We start from the raw sequence: 19,963 nt of genomic DNA, 5'->3' as shown, positions 1-19,963 counted from the left end.
ATTGAAGTATAGTTGATTTACAATGTTGTGTTAATTTCTGCTATAAAATGATTCAGTTATACATATGTATACATTCTTTTTTTATATTCTTTTCCATTATGCTTTATCTCAGGATATGGAATATAGTTCCCTATGCTATATAGTAGGTCCCTGTAACATATCCCTTCCATATATATATATATTAGTTTGCATCTGCTAACCCCAAACTCCCAGTCCTTCCCTCCCCCACTCCTCCTTTCCCTTGGCAACCACAAATTTGTTCTCTGTGTCAGTCTATTTCTGTTTCATAAATAAGGTCATTTTTGTCATATTTCAGATTCCACATACGAATGATAAATAGTATTTGTCTTTATCTTTCTGATTTATTTCAAATAGTATGATAGTCTCTGGGTTCATCCATGATGCTGCAAATGGCATTATTTCATTCTTTTTTACAGCTGAGTAGTATTCTGTTGTATACATGCACTACATCTTCTTTATCCATTCATCTATTGATGGACATTTAGGTTGTTTGAGAAAATCCTGGACCTTAACCCTTCCCAGTGAATCAGAATTTCCTGGCTTGGAACCCAAGAGTCTACATTTTAACCAGATTCTCTAATCAATGTTTAGGAAATCTAAGGTACAACTAGGCTAAATTACCCACATTTAACACAATTCAGCATACCTGCTGCTCAAATTGTGGTTGCCAGACCAGCAGTATCAGCAGCAGTTGTAACTGGGAGCTTATTTAAAAAGCAGAAAGAATCTCAGCCTTCATCCCAGACTTCCTGAGTCAGAATCTTCATTTTAATAAAACTCCCACTTATTCTCTATGCATATTAAAATATGAGAATTACTGCTCTGGAAAAAAATACAGCTATCTGTGTACTACCTGCTTAATATTTTTTAATCTGCCATAACTATATTTACTGAATATTTTAAAAAATAGATTTACTTTTAAAAACAATTTATCTAGGCTTATCTTAAGCAAAATTATCCATGGCATCATCAGTTTGAAGTGCTAGTTTACTTTTTTAGCACATTAAAATACATCTGGAATTATTAAAATACAAATGCTCACCTGGTTAACATACAGAGTCATCTCACATACCAAATATGGTCCAAAGGTTCTATAGGTGAGGCTGACATTGAACCCTGGAACACTTTCCACAATATGCAGAAATATTCAGCTCCTCACTCATATTACAGATAAAAAAAGTAAAGGCTTGGGAGGAGAGCTGTATTGCCCAAGTTGACACAGCTATTTGTTACAGAACCAGGATCAAAACCATGGAAGTACACCCCTGGTGGGTACTTATTCCTTCAAAGATCTTTCTCCTGGGATAACTGGGATAAAAGCTGTTTGTACTCTTCTCTGTGAATCCCAATGTTCATTGCAACACTATTTATAACAGCTAAGACATGGAAGCAACCTAAGTGTCCATTGACAGAAGGATGGATGAAGAAAAGGTGGCACGTATATGCAATGGAATACTACTCAGCCACAAAAAAAGAATAAAATAATGCCATTTGTAGCAACATGGAAAGACCTAGGGATTATCATACTAAGTGAAGTAAGTCAGACAGAGAAAGACAAATATATCACTTAAATGTGGAATCTAAAAATGATACAAATGAACTTATACACAAAACAGAAATAGAACCATAGACCCATAAACTTATGGTTACCAAAAGAGAAAGGGGAAAGGGATAAATTAGGAGTCTAGGATTAAAATATATACACCACTATACACAAAATAGATAACCAACAATGACCTAGCATATAACACAGGGACTTATACTCAATATTTTGTAATGACCTATATGGGAAAATAATTTGAAAAAAAATTGTATACACACACACACACACACACGCACACACATATATATATAAAACCCAATCACTTCAATATACACCTGAAACTAACACAACATTGTAAGTCAACTATACTTCAATAAAATATAAAAATAAAAGGCCTAATATTGTTAAACAACCTATCATCAATGATTTTCCTCCAGTTCAATTAGGTAATTCTGTTTTCCTTTCTGTAATGCATAGCTGTCAGTTGGTAGCTGACAATACATTTGAAAACCCTCACTGTGTATGGTTAATTTCCCACCTAATCAATATACGCCTTCCCAGAGTAGGAGCAGAGCATTCCAAACCCCACATTTCCCATGGCAGAGCTGAGGCATGTGACTTGCACTGACCAATCAGCTGTGCCTTAAAAGAGTGAGCTTGGGAGTTCCCGTCATGGTGCAGCGAAAATGAAGCTGACTAGAACCATGAAGTTGCGGGTTTGATCCCTGGCCTCGCTCAGTGGGTTAAGGATCCGGCATTGCCGTGAGCTGTGGTGTAGGTCGCAGATACAGCTCGGATCTGGCGTTGTTGTGGCTCTGGCGTAGGCTGGCGGCTATAGCTCTGATTAAACCCTTAGCCTGGGAACCTCCATATGCTGCTGGTGTGGCCCCAAAAGGACAAAAGACCAAAAAAAAAAAAAAAAAAAAAAAAAAAAAAGAATGAGCTTGGAAATAAGCATATGTGGAGGTACCACTTACCAGTGGATCTGTGTTAGCATAAGGACTTTCAGACTTCAGGAGTGTCAGTGCCAAACTTGGTTTTTTTGTTTTTTTTTCTTTTCGCTTTTTGTTTTTTAAGAGTCCCACATGTAGCATATGGAAGTTCCTGGGCTAGGGGTCAAATTGGAGCTGCAGCTGCCGGGCTATGCCACAGCCTCAGCAACAGTGGATCTGTGCCACATCTGTGACCTAGGCCACAGCCTGTAACAATGCTGGGTCCTTAACTCACTGAGTGAGGACAGAGATTGAACCTGAATCCCTCGTGGACTCTATGTCAGATTCGTAACCCACTGAGCCACAAGGAGAACTCTATGCCAGACTTTCTGGCATTCAGTTCTAAATGTGATAGATGCTGAGCTGCGGAAGCAGCAAGAAGAAGCTCCCAGAATATAATGAGGTATTGTTTCTGGCTCTGAAACTAGATTCCTTCTGCTGGAGCCTTCCGAATTTTTCTAGGAGCTACCTGCTATCCCTTAAGAAATTCCTTCTAGGTAATTTACTGATGGTCCAGCAGTTAAGGCTCTGGCATTGTTGCTGTTGTGGTGCAATTCTAAGCATTTCTGAGAAACTTCTACATGCTATGGGCATGGCCAAAAAATAAGAAAGAAATAAGTTCCTTTTAAGTTTGAACTAGTTAGAGTGGATTCCAACTGGAAATGCTAACTTTAACCAAAACGTCTTCTTAATAGCTCTGGTCTTCTGAAGAAACATTCCTAATGCAAGTTCAACTTAGCTTTCCTCACCTGAACACATTGGTGGTTACAATAGAAGTTTAAAGATATAAGAAGGAAGGGAGTTAAGAAGTGCTCAGCAGGTTAAGAACCCAACATTGTCTCTGTGAGGATGTGGGTTCCATCCCTGGCCTTGCTCAGTGGATAAAGGATCTGGTGTTGCTGCAAGCTGTGGCGTAGGTCACAGATGCAGCTCCAATTCAACCCCTAGCCAGGGAACTTCCATATGCTACAGGTGCAGCTGTAAAAAGAAAAGAAAGAAGGAACAAAGAACTAATATTCAGATAACTGGTAAAGGAAATGAGTCAGGAAACAACAGTGAAAAAGAGCAAGGAGATAGAAGGAATGGAGAAGACAATGTTTCAGAAGTCAAGGAAAGTATTACAAGTTTGCCAGTAAATATTAAAACAATAACTACGTGGCTAAATGTCTCCACTTCCCAGCTACACTCCCTTCCACAGCTTCCAGAGACAGAGCAGCATTTGGGGAGAGTGGCCAAATTCTTTTTATGCATGTTGCCTCAATGTACAGACCCTCCAAGAGCTTAGGTAATGACAATTCCAGAAACCATTTACAAATAATTCACTAAATCTCATGAGGGTGGGGTTTTGCTAATAAGGCTTCTCACTTTTAGAAGCATAATTTAAGTTAAATAAAGGTGTCAATACTTTAAGGATAGGACATGTCTGGAAAATCTTTTTTTAGCTGGAGACCTGCAAACAATAGAGTATGAGGACTCATAAGGGTAACTGCAGCAGAGGTCCAGAACTAAGTGTTTTATATATTTTACTTCATTTCAGCCTCTCAGCTGACCTGCCAAGAGAAATCCTATCCCCCTTTTACAGATAAGGAAACTGAGGCTCAGAAGGGCTAGGTAACCTTGATTACAATAAATGGCAAAAAGGAAAGTCAAGTTTGCTGAGCAGAAGTTCTCTTACCCACCGTGAGCACTGATGCTGGAGTGCTCCCAACAGTAACCATAGAAAGCTGAAAAAAAGCAGACTCCAGTTTTGAGTCTGGTTTGTTTCAAGCATGAATACACCCTCTGTATTTAAAATTTATAATCCTGCAATGATTTCTATCCCTTCACCAGCTGGTAGAAAAGGAGATTTGAAAAGGTCTGGAAAACTCACATACTTAATGTGGGGTGGTTTTAACTCTATGCCCAGCCTCTTTTCATTTCTCAGCTGAGTTTTGGTTTGGATACTTTTTAGGGGCATGGAGAGCAGCTGAGACTCCAAGAGGCACTAAAATATGAAGTCTTTATTAAGCAAGTAACATACATGAGAAAGTCCATAGACCTCCACAGGAGGGTGACCAATTTTAAAGGCAAAACACTTATTCACAATAGTTGTGTAGGCAGTCCCGAAATAGGTTGAGGTATTTGACAATCTTAGATATACTGGAAGATCACAAGCTGAAATGGGCTAAATACAACTATTTTATATACTGAAAACTATTAGCTAAAATTGCATGGTTTCTCATCATACAAGGTGAAATTTCAGTGATTTTTATAAGGTGTACAGCTTCATAGTGTTATATTACCAAAGCAACCTCAATCGGACCTTAAAAGTTTCCAGGACCTGTGAGAACCAGAAATGTTACCTCCATCTTACTGGCTCTGTGATCTTGTCAAAGTTCCTAAACTCTCTGACCCCAGGCTTCCTCAGGTATAAATAAATAATAATTATAAGGTTGTGAGGGAATTACATAAGGTAATTATATAGCATACTTAGCAGAGAGCCTGATGTGGTTGATAATCATGAAGATAATATGAATTATCTTCTGAACAAGTGGGAAGGCTGTATTTCTACCCATGGTATGTGCAAAAGTCAAATATTATTCCTATTTATTTATATACCTTTTTAGGGCCACACTCGCAGCATATGGAAGTTCCCAGGCTTGGGGTCAAATTGGAGCTGTAGTTGCCCACGTACACCATAGCCACAGCAACATGGGATCCGAGCCGTGTCTGCAACCTACACCACAGCTCATAGCAATGCCAGATCTTTAACCCATTGAGCAAGGCCAAGGAAATCCATGTCCTCTTGGATACTAGTTGGATTCGTTACTGCTGAGCCACAACAGGAATTCCAAATATTATTCATATATATGATAATAATTAATATATTGGACAATTACATGCCAGTAAGAATAATAATATAAATGGCTTTACTAGGTTTTAAATCATTCAAAGCATTGCTAAGAAATTACATGCCTCCACTCTTGTACTTCCCCCATGAGCACAAAAATGATACTTTGTTCAAAAACTCTCAGTAATATACGGGCACTATTTGTTTCCCTTATAAGCCCCACCCACTAATGGTGTACCTGTAGTGTAAGGATCTTTTCCTATTCAGGAAAATGACTGACCTTGGTGACTGGGGCTGTTCCACCAGCCTGAATTCTGGAGGGCTGACTGCTCCCAAGGCTTGCTGCTTTTTTCTGAAAATAGAAGATACTACCTTCAGTGGGGGAAGACATCTTAACAACATAGGCAAGTGCACATTTTCCTAGCAATACAAATAACTTGTCAAGCAAAATTCAGACTAATATACTCAGCACACAAAAATGAAAGTTTTTAATTTTTTATATCTTCACCTCAAGACTATGTACCCATTAAAAAGAAAGAGTACATTGAATAAATCCCAGTTGTTCAACAGTCAATGGTTTTGGAAAATGGCGAAAATCCAAACATGGGAAGTGGCCAGGACATGGCTCATTGTGGACTGCTTCCTTGATCTCTTACAGTGAGTGCTCTAGAGGAAAGACCGGAGTACAGCTTCCTTGGAGGGTGATTTAGTAGCAAGTATCAAAAATGTAATTCTACTTCTAAAAGTTTATCTTAGGGAAATAATATGGCAAGAGCACAAGTCTTTTTTTCTTCAAAGATATTCAGCACAGTATTATAACATCAAAAGCTAAGAAACAAAATAGGTAATAACGAAGGTTTATTGAGTGCTTATCATGTGCCAGGTAATTATTCTATTAGAACAATAACATTATAGATAATAAGGAGCATAGTAATGCTCTAACAAAAGAATACATTAAGCACTATTGTAAATGCTGTAAGTGTTTAAGTAACATGCATAACAGCTTATGCTACCTTCAAATTGTCCAGTATAAAGCCAGTACTCTTGTTAGCCCCATTTTATTGGTAAGGAGTAGGAGTAATGGGAAGAGTATATAACTTAGTCATGGTCACGGATAGTAGAAATTAGGATGTTTGCTTTAGACCCTATTCTCTTACCAACCTACACTGCCTCCCACATAGCGGGTTATATTATGAATAGCTTTGGATGAAATGCCAGGTGGTTATTTTAAAATCATGTTTAGAAAAACATTTCATTAAATGAAAACACAGTAGTCATATTTTATATAAAGAAATATCAGATTATAAAACAGCACGAATGGTATGATCTCCAAAGCTTATATGGGGTTATTTTCTGACAGGACAGTTAAAAGTGACCTTTAAAAAATATTCTTCATTCTGCTTTTTCTTTTGTATTTTCTTAATAATCACTTAACTGATAAAAGGACAATAAATGGGAGAGAAAGGTAAAATACACAGTTTCTTTCTCAATAAGGACTTGACATAGCTTTTACTTTATTTCTATATTTCAAAGAAGCATGTGTATAAACTATAATATTTTATAATGTAAAATGGTGAGATTATGATCCAACATCTATAAAATGTAAAGAATATACAGTAAGCATCACATCCAGGAGGGAAAATTATGCTAATTAGGTGATATATAACACAGTAAAGAGTTGTATGTATATACAGTAAAATTTTGAAAAATATATAATTGAGAATAACTTAGTTGAATCCTCTAACATTTAGAAAATATTTAGCAAATTTATATTGCTTAATTTTGTGAAAATGCTTGTTGTAGGAGTTTGTGGTGAAGTCTTCTTTTCCTTCAAGGCAGGTATTGCCTTAGCAAGAAGAAAAGACAAAACTTAATTTGCTGTCCTCAAAGTATAAAATCTTTACATGTCCACTGGTTAACCATTCTCAAAGCATTTCAGGAAGATCACTGAAACATCAGGATGGACATATTTTTATAAAATATGTATCCTAAGGGTTATCAGAGGCCTTTTCAGGAGCCCCAGGTACCCAGGCATCATCTGTAGAATAAATAGTCTCTCCTAAGCAGTCATGTACTATCATCAACCAAGGGGAGAAAAAAAAATCCTAGATAAATGTGATAGAAATTTTAAAAAGCTGCTAAAAAGTTAGTAGTTTGGATGTGATCCTGGAGATGATGGCCTAAATTCTATCCTAATCACAAGTCCCTTTTCAAAATACAAGGCGTTTTAACAAACAGCTTCTGGTAACCAGAGTGTTTGTGAGGATTGAGTGTAAGGGACTCAACATAAGAAAGGAAGACAAGAATACAGCATTGAGGTTATCCATTTTAATCTCATTGTCCATTTCAACCTCCTCATTTTCAGTGAGAAGACTGAAACCCAGAAAGGTCAGATCAGCATCCAGTGTTCCACAGCTGCCCTGGACTCCAGCTATAAGCCTTTAGTCTCAGCTGTAATCAAGGAAGGTTACATTCCAATCCTATGACAACTAGAGCTTCTATTGATACAGCAAAACCCACATACCAGCCCTGATTCATCTGGAAATGAACTCCACTACAGCGTATTAGCTAGAATTTGCCCATGAGAATTTAAAACCTTGCTCTTTGGCTGAGTTATGAAACTATTAAGTTAAAAATAACATTTAAACTTATACATATGCTGGTTTTTAATTTAAACTTAACATACACACTGATTTTTATTTTGCCTCTATATCAACTTAAGGTTTACTTAAAGAAATAATTTACTAATAAATTCACTATCATTTAACTCAACTGAGGATACCTCAGCTTTCCTGTGGGTATGACCTAAAAGCAAGCTTGCCTTGCCCTCTGAGCTGCCTGAATTACCTAGCATCCAAAGGACTGATTTAGTTTAGCCGAAGTGAGAATAGAATTTGTAAAAATGATCTTCCATTATCTAATATTTAGCAAGCCCTTAGTAATGTCAGGCACTTAAAAAGCAACACAAAGCTAAAAATATACACATGTACCAGAATACAGACCCCTTATTCTCTGAGTAATAACCATACAGATTGTTTTGGCTAATATATCACGTGACATCCTCTTCATTTGCGTCTGACTTCATGCATCCTTCACTCATTCACTCATTGTACAGATATCTATTGAACCCTGTCTAGGAGCCTGGTCCTATTCTAGGCAGATATGGATATAATGACAAACTAAACAAAAAAGGTTCTACTCTCATAGTGCTTATATTCCAGTAGATGGACACAGACTCTAAATAAGTCAACAAAAACCAAGATGATTTGAGAGAGTGATGAGTGCTGTAAAGACAATAAAGCAGTGTAATGTAACTGAGAGCAGCTGGCTGAGGGTTCCTTCAGGCAGGACAGACAAAGAACAGACATTTGACTGAGACCTGACTGTAAATAAACCACCCATACATATATATGGCATGGGGGAAGGGAGGCAGTATAGGTGGGCAGGGAAGCACATGCAAAGGCACTGAGGTGGGATGGGGTAGAGGAGGAACAGAAAGAAGTTGGTGCAGCTGCAGCCTGTTGGGCACAGGCATATGTGCCATGAAATATACAGGGGTGCTGGATCACAGTATTTAGTCTGAAGTGATGTGTGTTTGGGATGGCCCTAGAGTCAGAGTCATGGTAGGATCATCAGTTTCTTCCAGGCCTTGGCCTGCTTCCTGTCTTCTCTGGGTACCATTCTAGTCCTCATGAGTTCCCTCTGGCCTCCATGTGAAAAGGTGTCAAAGTCCTTTGGCTTCACATCACCTTGCGCTTAGTTCTGCAGTGTCTTCCTCACCCTCACCCTCACCCCCACTCCCTCCCATCATCAGCATCAGTCCTTAGGAATCTCACTGTGGCCTGGACGCATCTCTCACCTGGCCAGGTCTGCATATCCATTAACTGTAATAGGGCTGGGTCTACCCTCAGACAGAGCAGAATTCACCTACTCACAGTGGAAACTATCAAAACCAGCTCAAGTATATATGATTTTGCATTTTCCTAACATACAGACATGCTCTGATCTCTAAAAGATGAAGATGTTAAATGAGAACACCAATCCGAGGATAATTCAAACTTTGAGTTAAAATATTTTTCTTCATTTCCATAAGCCCACAGACTAAAGCCACTGAACAGATCTTCCCTTGCCATTCATTCACATTGCTACTAATACGTATGTGCATGTCTTTGTTTAATTTAAAGGAAATGGTCAGGAAGAGTCTGCCCCTCATTCCTCTGTATCAAGTCGCAGGCTTGGCTGAGTCATTCCTTCCTTGCAGGCCAGCCTGTCATAGGGCCTCAGTTCTAACAATTGACAGGGGCAGAGGTGTAACCATCCACATCAGATTTGCCTCTACCAAACTCTAACCCCAGGACACCAAGTCGGGTCCATTTACAGAGAAACTGTGATTTCTCCTGCTCAGGCACAAACTCCTGAGCATACGCAGGCCCTGTGGCCATAGACTATGTAACCACACCTTCTACTGAAAGCAGCCTCCCTCAGTTCAAAAGAGGTTCAGAGTCAGCTGGCAAAGAGACCTGTAAAAGAGGCACCTCAGCCAAACAGGCTTGTGGCTGCTAAGATGGGTGGGGAGAGGGATGGATTGGGAGTTTGGGACTAGCAGATGCAAATTATTATATAAAGAATGGATAAACAAGCTCCAACTCTATAGCACAAGGAACTATAGTCAATATCTTTTAATAAACCATACTGAAAAATGTGAAATATATATATATGAATCGCTTTGCTATACAGTTGAAATTAACACAGCACTGTAAATCAACTATGCATCAATAAAATATTTTTTTAAAAAAGAGGCACCTCTGCTTGAGCAGACAAAATCAGGAAAGAATGCACAGATTAGATCCATCCTATCAGCAGTTGCAGGAATTTGCAGAAAGGAATTAATGACATGTCTTTTTTGTATGTCTGCTGTGGTTCATAATAAAAATTCTTACTTAATGAATCCAAACTCAAGTCTTAGAAACTGTTTACAAAGTAACAATAGCATTTTAAGAGCCAGGAAGTGTTGCTCTTTCATTATCTCATAATATCTCAGGAAAGGCCCCCTAAGTGAAGCCTCATAACATCCTGAAACCTAGTGACTCTGTAAAGATAAGCACTAAATTCTCTAGAATAATGATCCCACTTTTTGATACATGCAGCAGAGATTCTGGCCACATGAAATGCCAGCTGTGACATGTCAGGCAAGTATACAGCATTTCTAAATACTAATTTTCTCATTTGAAAAAGGAGAATAACCCTCTCTGTGCTTCAAAGAGACTGAGAGGATTAAATGAGATGAGGTATGGCCTGAAGTCTGGAGTCCACAGGTTGGAAATCTGTGCCCTGAAGAGAGAGGCCCAAAGCCTTGAACAGGCAGCAATTGGACAGATTCATATCCCCATGGCAATTCTGGTGCATCTAATTTTGACTCATGAGGGTTCTTAAGGGCTGTTGAGAATTTTCTGTGAGCTTTTGTTGTTTATACATATAATAGAAAAATAATTGTTTCTTCACTGGATAGAAAAAAGTGAAGTTTCCTCAGGACTAGCCATGATTCTGATAATGGACACAATTAAGTTACTTGGAAACAGTTTGATCCTTTTGAAGCTTGCCTTTAAACTGTGTTAGACTGGACAAGAGAAGCCTTCAGAATAAAACTACTTGTTTTTCTTTTTCAACAGCAATGATTCCCTTCTGAGTATTCTATCCAGTGATGCTGACTGGTGAGAACATGTCCTGTTCCTGGTCTTGTGTGAGCTCTGGGGATTTCATGAAATTATAAATGCAATGCATTTAGCCCATAGCCAGACATGTTACAATTATTCAATAAATGCCAGCTAAGGGAAGCCTGGGACCACTTATGGGGTTAATGCTGAAAGGCCTCCCTAATGAGTGTGGTCTGACAGAGCAATGGGTCCTGGTATTCACACATCTGATGTCAAAGATGACGGCCCCTCTGGATCCTGGTATTCACACACCACAGGTACCGACCTGGTATGTGAACATGTATATACTGGGGGGTGGGGAAGAGATTTAGGGTTGTCAAGATCTGCAGGAATAAACATGACCTCAGCGTGTCTCCTGAGAGTTGTAAGGACTCTTGTGAGGTATGGGAGGGTATCAGGTCAGGATATGACACAGGTGATTTCAACAGCTCTTGTTGTACATTTAAATACTAGTAAAATATCTAGAGAACACTACAATTCATTAGTACATGAATGAAGAAGTCAGTAACCAGGCTAATGAATAAGAAAAATTTAACAATTCAAACTCCAAAAACTGTGCTCAAACCCATTCAGTCAAAGAATGGGCTATATCCTCCTTTCAAATACAGCATTGTGTCTCTTTTACATCAATGACAATCTTATGTAAGAGAATTAGATTCCAAAGTGAGGAGTATTTCTACCTTAAACAAGCAAAGAAAACCCTAGACAATTTTATACAACAGGCAGCGAGGACAGTATTCCTCGCAAGTGTAGCAAACCAGGGGTGCCCTATGATTGCCACAGCTACTGCCTACAGAATTTCCAGCCTCCAGATCATGGAACACTGAGGGATCCAGATAGAGGCTGTTTGTCTCTCTGGGTTGAGGATATGGAGCTGGAAGTTCACAGGGAAGGAGTTCTCAAGTGGCTCAAAGGGATGGCACCAGAAAGGTGAGAGGTCTGCATGTGCATGCCTGTGAGGAGAACCAGAGTCTGGGGAAACAATACCAGGAGGTACAGAGGCATAATCACAGGGGCTCCCAGTGACCAGGAATAGGACATGTTCCCAATAGTTAGAATTGCTGAGTAGACAATGTAGAAGGAAAAGTTAGTCTTCCTCTAAAGGCTGCTCTGATCCAGCCAAACAAAGCCTCAGAGCAAACTCCAAAGGATCAAAGTGTTTCCAGGTAACTTAACTGTATTCCAGAAAAAACCTCAGGAAAACTTAAAGTACAACAGAAAACATTCAACAACATAAAATTCACATCTGAGAGTTACCGTGTGGCTCAGCAGTTAACGAATCTGACATCTGTGAGGACGCAGGTTTGATCCCTGGCCTCACTCAGTGGGTTAAGGATCTGGCATTGCTGTGAGCTGTGGTGTAGGTCACAGACGAGGCTTGGATCTTGTGTTGCTTTGGCTCTGGCGTAGGCTGGTGGCTATGGCTCTGCTTGGACCCCTAGCCTGGGAACCTCCATGTGCCACAGGTGTGGCCCTGAAAAGACAAAAATAAATAAACAAACAAATAAATAAATAAATAAAATTCACATCTTATAAAAAATTACAAGGCATGCATTGAATCAGAAAAAAGGCAACTTTATATTCCATATGCAGGAAAATGTAATGTTCAAAAATCATAATATCTTGTTTGCAGGGCTGGCTATGTGAATCTACACATGTAATAAAATGGCATTGAACTAAATACACAGGTTGTACCAGTGGCAGTTTCCTAGTTTTGATGTTGTACGATAGTTGCAGGAGTTGTAACCAATGAGGAAACTGGGAGATAGATGGCACCAGCCATACTATCTTCACATCTTCCTGGCAATCTATAACTATTTCAAAATAAAAAGCTTTTTAAAAATATGGTAATGAGAGAAATAGAAAATATTAAAAAAAAAAACACCCAAATCAAATTTCTAAAGGTAAAAATGTCTGAGATGAGAGAAACACTGGGATGAAGAACTGAAGAGACACTGCAGAAGAAAAGATGAGTGAACTTGGAGACATAGCAATAGAAACCATCCAAAATGAAACAGAGTAACGGGCTAGAGGACAGTGAGCTGTGGGACAACTCCAAGCAGCTAAACCACAGCCTCCAAAGAAGAGGAGAGAAATGAGGAGACAACAAAATATTTGAAGAAATAATGGTCAAACTCTTTCCAAATTTGATAAAAACTATAAATTCACCAATCCAAGAAGCTCAGCAAATACCGAGTTAGAGTGAGGATTTGGGTATGAAGAAAGGGGCAAGCTGAGTTTTAGATTTCTAGCCTCCAAAGATTTCAGGGATAATGAAATCAACTTGTGGGTGACAGCTCTTTTCCTGCCCCACCTAAGACACAGTGCCATTCCCTGCCAGGAGGGTGGTAAGAGTTCCTGCAGCTTCCAATCCAGTGATTCTCTTCACCCCAAAGTGTGAGAAAGGGAGCTGGTCCATCTCTCCACACAATAGCCCTCAAGAAAGCAAGCTAGGTGTTCTTCAGCATGCAATACTCTGCAAGTAACAGACTGGATGTTATATGAGTTTTTGAGCTCTCAGATACATAAGAACTTCTGCATTAAATTAGCATTGAAACCCTCAGAGGTTCATCTTGGTAGTTGACATGCTTAAATAATTGCTCACGATATTTTTGAAACCTGGTTTGTTGAATGGTCTTCAGAAACTGCAACACATTATTTGGTTAAGCTTAGAGGCAAAGTAAATATTTATCCTCTGAATGTCTATTTAAGTGTTTCAAATGACCAGAAGTTACTCAGATTCATATCTAGTAAAAGTGGGAACTGAAAAATAGTGATTTTAATGAAAAAAAAAATTGAACGGGAAGATGAAACTGTTTTGTGTTCTCAATGCAAAAGTGAAATTAGTCTCAGAGTTATGTGAACAACAGTAAACAACTTAAGTATAAATTTTCAGGTTACTGTTGAATTTTATTTTGTTGATTTGAACTCACCATTTTCCTTCCTGTTGCTTACCTCCTGCATACAAATGCGTCTTAAAATCAGTAAAAGAAAGCTTAGGTTAGAAATTAATTGACAGTTTTTTCATTCTTAGCATTTTCCAATCAGTGCTTTTTTAGATCAGTGTTGTCTTAGGCTTGACTAAACGGAGAATTGTTCAGAATAAGAACTCTCATTAAAACATAGGTTTTGACATATTTGTTAACAAATCAGTTCCATTACTTAATAGTCACCACCCTACAAAATGAAAAGAAGTATTGTGTTTCCACATGAAAACACAGGCTTTATTGAAAAAAAGTATCTAGAAAAAGACTGTCTATCAAAGGGGAGGCAGATTCCCCAACACCAGCAATTATGAGGCTGTAATTATAAGGCTTATTTGCAAATGTTCTTTTACACCGTGGTTGTAAGTAGTCCACAAACAAGTACAAGTCACTTTTACTATGGAAGGAAGTATGATTGGGTGCTACCACAAACACAATTAGGTAAATAGAATATGTTGCCCCCTCCCTCCCAAGGAACCACCGATAAATAGGTCATAATGGTAAGTCTTATCATGAACACACAACTTCACACAGAAATTCACTCAGTGAATGAAACAGCCCATCCATAGTGGCCTTACGAACACGTCACGGTGGTCACTCTGCTAATTTTTTTTTTTTTCTGATTATTCCATGCCATTTGTCATTGCCAGATGGGAGTCCTCAAAGTGGCTGCATTGACTGGGAGTCAAGAGAACGCTGGCTTTCTCCTCACTCTAACTCTGCTGTGACTTAACTTCCCTCATTTCCTATCCATAAAGAGGGAACAGCTGTCTGCACAGTGTCTTACCTTTTAGATTCAAGGGAATGGGAATGATTTAACCTTGTTTTATGATTCTCTTCAGTGAAAAGAGGGTACAAGGTAAGGAAGAAAAGGAAATAAAGAGTTAGAGAAGTGAGTTACAGAAACTGACCACTGTGGTAAGAAAGGCTATGGAGTTGGCCTTAGGTCAAATTCTTGAAATAGGTAATTTTATGAACAGTAAGAAACTAGGATACTAGTTAAATTAAGTTTCATGCTGGGCTTCACTATTACATAACTGTGTGACCTTGGACAGGTTATTTAATCAGGCTGTGCCTCAATTTCCTCATCAGGAGAATGGGGTTATTGCAAGGAGTGTGTGTGTGTTGTGTATGTAAAATGCCTATATATGTGTTAGTCATCATTATCAAATGATCTCTAGGAGTTCCTGTCATGGCTCAGCGGAAGCGAATCCAACTAGTATCCATGAGGGTGTAGGTTCAATCCCTGACCTTGCTCAGTGAGTCAGGGGTCCTGCATTGCTGTTGCTGTGGTGTGTGTAGGCCAGCAGCTATGGTTCTGATTCAACCCCTAGCCTGGGAACTTCAAAATGCTTGGGGTGCAGCCTTAAAAAAAAAAAACTTCCAGTGCTCTACCTTACCAAATCCACAAAAATAATGCTTATGTAATTTGCATCCCCTCCTATTAAGCTACTTCTCACAAGGTATTAATGAATGTGTTATTCCTCCTAGGAGCACCTACAATTTAAAAGAGGCCCCAAGGGAAGGCAATGCTTAACTCAAAGGTTAGGGAACTTGTGAATGGTGGAATTTCAGACATCAACAACTAACCAACTGGGAAAATATTCTTAGATGATGCCTCCTAAAAATAGCCACTCAATAAAAGTGCCCCCCCGGGGGGGGGTATGTATCTTTACACCTCCTTACATTGTATGTCACATATTCTTTGCATTTTTGTATCCACATATGCATCCTTTTTGAAGGAAAAGATCAATTTTCATCAGATTCCAAAAGAACCATGAACTAAAAATATTTAACTGTCCTTGCCCTCTAAGATGTCTTAGTGCTTAATCCTAATTCTCTGTCTATAACTAAGAGATGCACCTCTGTTCAAACACATGTACACACACACACACACACACACACACACACACACACACACACACACAGTGGCAGTGGCAGAAGCCTTACCCTGGAAGCACCTCTTCTGGGTTCCTAAGGAAAAAAACTTCTCCCTTTAAGGTCTAAGCAGACACATGCATAGATTTAGTTCTGATTATTGCTAAAACACTGTCTTCCATTATTCTTTTATCTATGCTAATTATTGTTCTTTATCCTCTTATTTCATTTTTATCTTTTTTAGGTCTATACCCAAGGCATATGGAAGTTCCCAGGATAGCGGTCAAATTGAAGCCTATGCCAGAGCCACAGCAACACCAGATCCAAGCTGCATCTGCAACCTACACTGAAGCTCGTGGCAATGCTGGATCCTTAACCCACTGAGCAAGCCCAGGGATCAAACCTGCATCCTCATGGATACTAGTCAGGTTCGTTACTGCTGAGTCACAATGGGAACTCTGGTCTTTATTCATTTTATAACCTAAGTATTTTCTTCCCTTGTTAAATGTTCTTCAAGGTATGATGAAGCCATGTCACTACATCTGTGCTGTAATTTCACAATTCATTATGGCTGTATGTTCACTTCTCCCCTAGTTTGTTATTCTCATATATAAAGCTATGGTGAATATCTTTGTACTTAGGCATCAAATAAACCTCTGATTATGAACTTGCAACAAATTCCTGGCATTGGAATTTCCAAGTCAAAAAAATTTCAATGTTTTTTAATTCATGACTCTCAGTCATTTATTTCACATTTCCAAATATCATTTATGTTTTCACTAAAGGAAACATTTAATCATATTTTTAATATTTCCAATCTTATAATTTGTAAATTTTCAAGTATTTGAAGAAAAGTTGCAGAAGTCAAAATCAAGTCTGTTTCCTTAACACTCACAAATACACACTCCCCTAATGTATGGTCATTTAAAAAGACAAAGTCAAAAATGTATTATCACTGCTGAGACAAGAAATATTTTATTCCAACTGAACATGGTGCCACAGCAAGGAATATACTCCTTTTAACCACTGGGTGTCCTCTGAACTATATTTTTAAAATTACACAGATATCACCACATCATATCTAACAAATAGTTCAGCAACCTTTCATCTTATAGCTGGTGTGATAGTGTAAAAAATCAGTTTCTTTTAAATGCGTTATTTTGAAAATTCATTAGTCATTTGGCTTACTCAGCTTTCATTTTTCAGTGAAATAGATGCATGGTGTCAGACTTTATTGAGTCAACTCAGTGTTGTAAGAAAAGAAGCAAGAACAAAAGTAACACGGAGTTCCCGTCATGGCTGGAGCTCCCTTTGTGGCTCAGTGGTTAAGGAACCCGACTAGCATCCTTGAGAACGTGGGTTCAATCCCTGGCCTCCCTCAATGGGTTAAGGATCTAGCGTTGACGTGAGCTGTGGTATAGGTTGCAGACATGGGTGGGATCTTGCGTTGCTGTGGCTGTGGTGTAGGCCGGCAACTATAGCTCTGATTTGACCCCTAGCCTGGGAACTTCCATATGCCACAGGTGCAGCCCTAAAAGGCAAACAAACAAACAAACAAAAAAAAAACCAAACAAACAAAAGTAATAAAATTGTATTCAGAAGTGATTTTTATCCCAAGCACTAAGTGAAACCAAAATTGTAATGTGAATATGAGATCACTTTAGCTCTCGCTTTCCCGTAAGAAAAATGTTTTTCTTTGAGACTGTGTTTGAAGATTTCAGAGTGATATACTTCTAGAAGATAGTAAAGTCCAAAAATTCTGCATTTGAAGCTCAAATTAGACCACTTAAGAATGAGGGGCATAATTGGAGAAAGAAAGAGAATAGGTATACAAACCTTATTGTGAAAAACCAACAAGGAAGTCTACAATCCTAATGAGTAAGATAAATATATGCTTGGCATTCCCTCCTAAATTCTTTCCAAATAATGTCTTTTTTATTTGATATTGTTCAATTAGTAAATGAGTCCATTTACCTATAAACAACTGGCAAATAATCCAGGGATTCAGTAACATATGATGCACCTAGGTCACACATCTCTTTTTCTATAAGTAAGCACTGATTTCAACTTTTTCTTTCTTTTTTTTTTTTTTGCTTTATCTGTTGTTTATTATATAAATCCATGTACACTGGAAAAGAAGTCATCTACGCAGAATCTCTCCTTACATAGCACCTTCTCAGTCACAACAGAAACAGCTCCCAAGAGGACCTACAACATCCCAATCTCCAAACAAGGGCTCTTTTTCAGCCCCATAATTCTGGAGCTAGCATCCAGCCTTTCCACTGATGACACTGCAACATCCAGCTTCTCTGACCCCCTTTAAGTGTTTCTTCTTTGACTTGTTCACTGGTTTCTCTTTCCTACCTCTCCATGTAGGCATTTATCGACCCTTGCTTTTAGCTTCTCTCTTCTCTCTCAACACTCTTTTCTTCAATAATTTCAACCAAGCATCTTGGCAGTGAGGGTTAGAAAAAGGAAGATAGGATGGGAGCTTGAGCAATTTCAAAGGAAATATTTTAAAACTGTTTACGATGAGGAAGATTAAACTAATACATGGTCTAAAGTAGGTGACAGAAGAGTCATTAAATAAAATGTAAAAGGAATGAGGGAAGAGCTGCAGGAACAAGGTCCTAGGAAAAGTGGGAACCTGCAACCTACGCCTCCCACATGGTCCAGTGACTCTTTGAAACTACAGCACCACTGACATGCTTCAGAATAACATTGTCCCAGGAGCTGGCAGCGCAGAGCCGCTGAGGGATGGGTTGGTGTGGGGCATTTAAAAAAAAATGAAGAAAGGAAATGAGAAAAAACAGGAATAATATTTAAGTGGTTTGTCCATTAGATTTCCAGCACTTATTCTAAAGTCAGTAAATTTAGCTTCTATTTAATGCCTTTGATTTTGTTAACTTTGATTTCAATTTCATGTGCTATAAGGTATCATCTCCAGAGACAATTTTGGTAGGATCTCAGGTCTTAGGCAATTAGGCTTTTTAATTCAAAGTAAATAATAAAGGATATTTTATTGCTGTTTGATATAATGTTGCTATGTATCAACATTATGTTCTTTAATAAAGGCAAAATGCTTAACTATTTTATTAGCCATTCCCTACCACTTATATAACAGTTTGTATATCACAAATTTTTAATTTAAAAGCACATTATTTTCATAGTCTTTGTTGAAGAAAGTCTGTACTTTCTAACACTTGGCATATGTATCTGATTGTTACATAGAGTTGTTTTAAAACAAAAGGACTACTATGCTTAATGAACTACCAAACTTCCGTTTTTCAAGGGAAAGACTCTACAATATATAGTCAACAAGAGCATTTGAGTCCTGCTTAGAAATCAGTAAGGGGCTCACTTTTATTCCCAAGCAAGTTCTCTTTGTTGCCTAGTAATAGTAATAATAAGATCCTAGTAATACTACTAATAATAGTAATACTATTAAGGTAACAGTAATAAGGTTAAGCATTTTGCCTCTATTAAAGAACATAAAATAACTAATAATAATTGTAATAATAATAAGGTAACAGTAATAATAATAAAAGTAACCATAATAATAATTGTAGTAGTAATAATAATAACAACAATGGCAGCTAATAGAGCACTTCATATGGCCCAGGCACTGTTCTGGACATTTCATGTGCTTGATTTCATTGATCTTCACATTAGCTCATGGAGAGGCCATTACTGTCCCCATTTTACAGATGAGGCGCCCTTAGTGAAGCAGAGTGATTTGCCTAAGAACACATAGTGAAGAAGTGGCAGAGCTGGGAACAAATCCGTGTGGTCAGAATCCACAGCCTGCACTCAGCAAGTGCAACATGCTGCCTCCCTGGGCACCAGGGGCTGGTGGCCGGCTGACTGGGCTGTGAGTGTGGTCCGTCAAAGCTTCCACAGTGAAGGAGAAAGAAGAGAATATGCTCTCACGAAGGTCTCAGAATAGCACAGAGATTTTGTCCTGAATTTTATAAACTTCCTGCATTTTTCTCAGAATTCAA

The 19,963-nt window shown here is 38.4% G+C and overlaps 1 protein-coding gene across 33 annotated transcripts in view; it reads right to left on the bottom strand.

Annotated features, from left to right (window-relative positions):
- Positions 1–19,963, bottom strand: part of CAST (calpastatin) — a 122,934-nt gene that overhangs the window by 80,081 nt on the left and 22,890 nt on the right. For all 33 annotated transcript variants that reach the window (XM_021080930.2, XM_085009664.1, XM_021080941.2 and 30 more), the window contains 1 exon segment: positions 5,667–5,738. In XM_021080930.2, the coding sequence (XP_020936589.1) occupies positions 5,667–5,738 (72 nt within the window).

This window comes from Sus scrofa, chromosome 2 (genome assembly GCF_054392235.1).
Source record: "Sus scrofa isolate SSC_HxYL_T2T_F1_AM1 chromosome 2, Sscrofa_HxYL_maternal_Yorkshire_Landrace_v2.0, whole genome shotgun sequence".
NCBI classification, from domain to species: domain Eukaryota; kingdom Metazoa; phylum Chordata; class Mammalia; order Artiodactyla; family Suidae; genus Sus; species Sus scrofa.
Note: the sequence above shows the minus strand (reverse complement) of the source record. Positions and strands in the feature narration are given on the sequence as shown.